This window comes from Euphorbia lathyris, chromosome 6 (assembly GCF_963576675.1).
Source record: "Euphorbia lathyris chromosome 6, ddEupLath1.1, whole genome shotgun sequence".
NCBI lineage: Eukaryota > Viridiplantae > Streptophyta > Magnoliopsida > Malpighiales > Euphorbiaceae > Euphorbia > Euphorbia lathyris.
The window spans coordinates 2419060-2424667 of NC_088915.1; the positions used below are offsets into that span (position 1 = coordinate 2419060).

Sequence of the window (5608 nt, forward strand, 5' to 3'; positions counted from 1 at the left end):
TTCTACTTAATGTTGGTATAATGAGTAATATAGTTTCATATGATCTTAGAGAGAAAAGTTTTGCTAAGGTTGGAACATGCAATGATTCTATTTGGAATGGTCGAATTCTTAGTCTTGAAGTTGAAAGTCTTGTGTCGGTAGGCCGCGGAGCCTAGTTGTTGAAAGACCAACAAATAAAATATAATTTGTCCTAAATGTGCTATGGTCTAAATATATTCACAACAATGAACATTAACAGTAGTGTGGGATTTTGAGGCCCTTAATATTTTTTATAATGTGAGTTGGCCAAGGTTTTGTATTTTCCAGATCAACCTGCTGGAGTGAGTGAAGCAAAGGTGGTAGGACTGATGTGGCTGCTTCTGATAGGACTGATGTCGCTGCTTCTGATAGGAAAATGAAGATGGCTCGTGATTGACTTAGTTCTTTATATTACATACTCATAGGTACAACTAGCTATTCGACTTCGTAGATTTCTCAATCATCTCTATGTCATAGCCTTAGAATAACTTAGACCAAATTTATCATCTGTTTAATTCAAGCTATATCTATTCTTCTATTTAGAGATTTACTTACAGCAGCTGCTGTTTTCGGCATGTTATCCTCCAAGCATAAGCCCCTATATTCGAGACTTAGTATGCTGATCATTCATACTCTTTCACATATGTATCATTTGATCATGTTTATAAGGGACAACATCAAGGATACTTCGTTCCATCTTTCATGAGAATTTTTCGAAAATTCTTTCACTACAAAAAAACAGGCCTTTAACAACACTTTTATAGCAACAGTTTTATAAACTGTCTCATGGGCTCAACTAAAAAAGCCCAAAATATTAATTGGGCTAGACTAATCCACAACTTACCTATACTTGTAATCCCTAATTCCTAAATCCACAGTCTCTCGTTCTTCACATCTCCTATGTCGCGCAATCTGAAATTATCGTTCGTCAAACTTTGGTTCTGCACATCTCGTATATCGCAGTCTCCAATTGAGTCCGTCCGCCCAAGGTTAGACTTCCGATCGCCCATCGTTAGTCTCAAATTATAATTAGGCTGAATTTTATTGTTATGTGTTCTGAAATATTTTCGTTAGACACTTGTTCTTTATCGTTTGATTTTTTGAGATCGTTGTATGCGCGTTTGATTGTTGTAGATCCTTTCTGAGCTTTGGGTTCTTCACGGTGCTTCTTCAGGAACCTAGATCAAGGGTAAGTCTGAATCTCTATTTATACTTTCTTTTTTCTCTTTTTCAATTGTTTTTTCGAATTTGTTTGTTTTCTTCGCTATCTAGGTTTCTGCCTTTTCTTATTTGTAGATCGATTTCCCTACTTCCTGAGCTTGGCTGATTAGTTTCTTCTGTAGGTTCAAGTTCTAGATATGTTAATGATCGACCTCTTGCTCTGTTTGTTTGCTGGAATTTTAAGCATTGGAATTGGGGATACATGGTGAGTTGTTGCTGTGTATTTCTATCACTTTCTTTGAATTTGTTTACGTTTGTTTGTCCATTCTTTTTTTTTCTTGTTCTCGAATAGTCAAATTGAGGACTTCTCACTTCTAGGTCAAGCCTTTTCAATCCCAATTCAAAATGAAGGTAAAATTCCCTCCTGAAATGAACTATTAGCTGCTTAAATTTGGTTAAAGTGATACTCACTTTAACTTGTACAAATCTCCTCTTACATTGGTTAAAGTGATGCTTGCTTCAACAATCTCCACTTACACTGCCACATAGGAATAATTGTTGTTGATGTATTCAGCCTTTAATTGTTGTTGAAATATTTTTTTTATGAATTGAAGTTGGTAATGCATACTAATGCCTGTCTAATCAAGGACCCTTTGCCATGTAGAACTTGTAGATATCTTGTATAAATTAGTCCAAATGTTTGACTTGTAGATATCTTTCAAATTGTACCAGCTGTTTTTAAATTAGTCCATATCTACATGTAGTTGAACTCCAAAAATCATGTGGAGATCCTTTAGTTTATAGACAGGTAATGTTTCTAGATATAGATGCTGAGTATCTCATTTTTGTGTTTATTTCTTTTTTTAATTCTGTTCTTTCTTGTTTAGCTTACTGATATTGTTTATTTTCTGATTTTCCAGCAAAGCTTACAGCTTATTAGTATTAGTATAGGGCAGCCCATAGTTTGTCCAAGTGATATGGAATACAACTAATCTTCGCCAACTTCCTTCTCTCTCTCTCTCGATCTTTGGAATGAGTCGATTAATAATCTTCGCCAGCTTCCTTCGCCAGGTTCAAATCGCTCTATGTGGATTAAAACTCTTCTCAATCGTTCTTATTCTTCTTCTCAATCGTTTTCTTCTTCGTAACTGTTCTTTTTGTGGATTAAAACTCTGATTTCACAAAACCTAAATAGAATTTCACTATTCAGGTTTCTTCATTTTGTCTTCAATCCTCTCTTTCTCTCTTTCTCTCTCATAGTCAATGTTCTTATATTCAATCTTCAGTTTACTTCCAGTTCAGGTTCCAGTCCTTGTAACCTACCATGGATTGTTTCAATTAGGTTTCAGATTTTCAGTTTTCGTTTTTTTTGCTTTCTTTTTGTTCTTATCGATTTTATTCTTCTTCATCTTATCTCTATTCTTCTTATTTCCTTTTTTTAGAGTAACTCTGATTGCACAAAACATAACTTCTCAATCCTCGTGATTTATTGGTCTCAGTAGCTGCATGCAGGACATTGGGCGTTGGCTTTTCGAAAGCAAGTGTGGGGATACCGAGCGTCTATGAGAAGCCCAACTGGGGCTAGACCCTATTCAATGCAAGGTTTATTCTGAAGGTTAATCAAAAGGTAATGGTATAGTTTATATAGTACAACTAACGTTTCTTATATTTTGCAATTTTAGAATTTTCCATTTGTAACACAAGAATTCTAATTATTATGATTACAGAGAGAACTAAGAGCAGGTGGCATAAAAGGACCTTCTTACAATTTCTTCCATGCAAACCCCAAGGATATTGTTAAAATTGGAAAGGAGCTATGGCCACTTCCATGGAATTATCAGATCATCAAGTATTTTATGAAGTTCAGCCTCATTTCTACTATGGACCAAGCAATATGGTAACTTCTTTTTGCTGTTAATTAAGGCAATTAAGTTATAATCTTTGGTCTTAATTGGGGCTTATTGGATGCAGGAAAGAACTTTGTGCAGTGGCTAGGTCCAAAACCTCAACTGATAGCTATTGATACTCATCTGGCTAAACAGATTCTGTACGACCAAGAATTAAACCCTAAACCTGAATTTGAATCTTATGTTAAAAGGATGTTTGGAGATGGACTAGTTAGGTAAATGGAACTCCCAAAGAAAACTGGCCAATCATGCCTTTCATAGAGATAACTTGAAGGTAACCATATATTTTTCTGGCCAATAGCCATTGTTGCATCGACTTTGGATTCTTTACTTGATCTAATGGCTGGTGGTATACTTTGGTTCACTCATGTTTCTATGAAAAACATAAATATTTACAAATACCCTGTTATGGCTACACTTGGTATGCTGTTTGCCCTCACTCTGCTTTTCGCTTCAGTTTATTATATCTTTCATTGTTGTTATTGATAGTGAACATCTTCACTGATTATGAACATGTTACCTCATCATTCAACCTGTTTAGCTTGTTGTTTTACATAAAATATACATATTATGTGGAATGATACCATGGTAAAGTCTCACTTTGATATTATACATGCTACTAGCAGAGTTGAACTTGCTGCTCTTATTTCCAATTAGATTGGCTTATGACTGTCATACTTCAGACCTGAAATGAAAGAGAGAAAAATATTTTGAATTATTTGTCATTCTAATCATGTTTTTAGAAGCATTCTAGGTGTTAGTCTCTCAAATGAGTATAAGCTTTATTAAGCATTCTAGGGTATCCAGGCGTTGTGACACTTCACAAACTTATGTCTGTTTTTCTATTCAACATTGCAGCTAGCAGGAGTTCAATGTGCTGGGAACACTAAAGGTTACATTTGAGGCAAGGTATGTGTCATATGTGAATGTACAACACTGAAATAATGTCATCCGTACTTTGGCATTCATTGATCGTTGGGTTGCTTTTCAGGTGGGAATGAAGCTGGTTTGCACTTTCTTATCACTACCTGTTCCTTCTAAATCATCAAATGTTTCTGGAGAACAATTTAGCAGTATGACAAGTAGAATTGTCCCTGACTATCTTGAGCACAGAGAACACTTCTAAAGATTCTATTAGTTGAATACATTGGATCTGGGACAAGCACTATTTTTAAGCAGGTAGTTAAAATAAAGTAGTGGTTTTAGACTTGTGGCTCAGAGATGATTTAATCTTGAAGAATAAGACCATCTACTACATTTCCATTGTGATTTTTCACCCAATTTATGTCATTTCAACATTAAAAAGTATGCACATTTCGAGTTTTCGACTAATTACAATATGGAATTGCTGCAGGCCTTGAACCATATTGATGCCATTCCTGGAATCCTCCTCCTTGTAAGTATATATTCTTCCTTAATTTATCCTCATTTTCAATTTCATCACTTAAACTTGTGCTTAATTAATCATACATTTTCAATCACTTTTCCAGATTTTCTTGGCCTTGCTCATTTGCCCTTTTGACTTCTTTTATCGACCTACTAGTTACTGCTTCCTTCGTGTTCTTCGCAACATAGTCTACTCTTCATTTTATAAGGTTCTAATGGTCGACTTTTTCATGGCTGATCAACTTACTAGCCAGGTGAGGAGGAAGCAAATGTCAATGTAGAAAGTTATGGAAATGACCATCTTGGAGTACTCATGGTGAGTTGATTTGTTGATTGTTACGATTTAAACTGACATTCTTATATGAAACTTAGTCTAATTCTCCTACTTTCTGAGTCTTTATTTATTAAGCCTATTTTTTATGAGATTTTGTAGGCTGAAATGCTAAAACTATTTTTCTGAGTCTTTATGGAAATGATGATGCTAATGCTGTTGTTCAAGGAGCTCAGTGGAAACTTACTCGTAGTCAACAAATAAATTTAGGTGGATTTCTATGTTATTGAACTACTTTTGGTTATGTTTCCAGATTTTGTTAATTTTAGTTATAATTTTGAGAATATCTGTCAATGCTGTTGCACTCTGTAGAACTTTGGCTGGCCAGCTCTTCTTCGGGTGGCTCGGCGACAAATTTCCACTCCGATAGACTAGTATCTCGCACCAAGACACTGGAGGAGTGGGTTCTCGATGATGGATCCACCAAGCATACTGTTGCAACTGATCATTTGTTATTGACATGATGTAAATTGTAATAACGTGTTTGCTTCCTCAGATTGAGGCTGCAATCCCAAAATAATTGATATGAATTTCGACAGAAATTTCGTCGGTAAATTTATATTTGGCTACTAAAATTTTAGCGACGGATTACCGACTGAATTTCAGTCGGTATTTTTTTAAATGAAAATGGATGCTAGAGGCGGTTTAAACCGCGTGTAGAAAAGCGCCCCAACAGCTGCAATAACAACACTTTTCCGACGGTTACAAAACCCGTCGGTACTATTTGTAGCGACGGTTAAAACCGTCGCTACAGTAGAAAAATTTCGTCGGTAAATACCTTTTTTTTTGTAGTGTTTATATGGTC

General features: G+C 35.4%; 1 protein-coding gene across 9 annotated transcripts; it reads left to right on the forward strand.

Moving 5' to 3' along the window:
* Positions 1 to 876: 876 nt before the first annotated feature.
* On the forward strand, positions 877 to 5345 carry LOC136234142 (uncharacterized). Of its 9 annotated transcripts, none has more exons than XM_066023915.1 (15): positions 877 to 1007; positions 1153 to 1207; positions 1362 to 1444; positions 1532 to 1590; positions 1944 to 1987; positions 2100 to 2250; positions 2682 to 2806; positions 2907 to 3076; positions 3151 to 3360; positions 3945 to 3995; positions 4078 to 4265; positions 4441 to 4482; positions 4577 to 4788; positions 4906 to 5013; positions 5116 to 5345. In XM_066023915.1, the coding sequence occupies exons 1-6, from the start codon at positions 919 to 921 to the stop codon at positions 2169 to 2171; spliced, it is 402 nt and encodes a 133-aa protein (XP_065879987.1). In that variant the 5' UTR covers positions 877 to 918; the 3' UTR covers positions 2172 to 2250; positions 2682 to 2806; positions 2907 to 3076; positions 3151 to 3360; positions 3945 to 3995; positions 4078 to 4265; positions 4441 to 4482; positions 4577 to 4788; positions 4906 to 5013; positions 5116 to 5345. The 9 variants fall into 9 exon arrangements, 7 of the variants coding, with proteins under 7 accessions (XP_065879987.1, XP_065879990.1, XP_065879988.1 ...); XM_066023918.1 differs by having other exon boundaries at positions 4723 to 4788; XM_066023916.1 differs by having other exon boundaries at positions 2692 to 2806.
* The last annotated feature ends 263 nt before the right edge of the window (positions 5346 to 5608 follow it).

Excerpts from the sequence above, each read along its gene's own strand:
- LOC136234142 (XM_066023915.1), top strand. The coding sequence starts at position 919 with ATGTCGCGCAATCTGAAATTATCGTTCGTCAAACTTTGGTTCTGCACA. Across the intron at positions 1,008-1,152 it reads ATTGAGTCCGTCCGCCCAAG|ATCCTTTCTGAGCTTTGGGT; the intron begins GTTAGACTTCCG and ends TGATTGTTGTAG. Across the intron at positions 1,445-1,531 it reads ATTGGAATTGGGGATACATG|TCAAATTGAGGACTTCTCAC; the intron begins GTGAGTTGTTGC and ends GTTCTCGAATAG.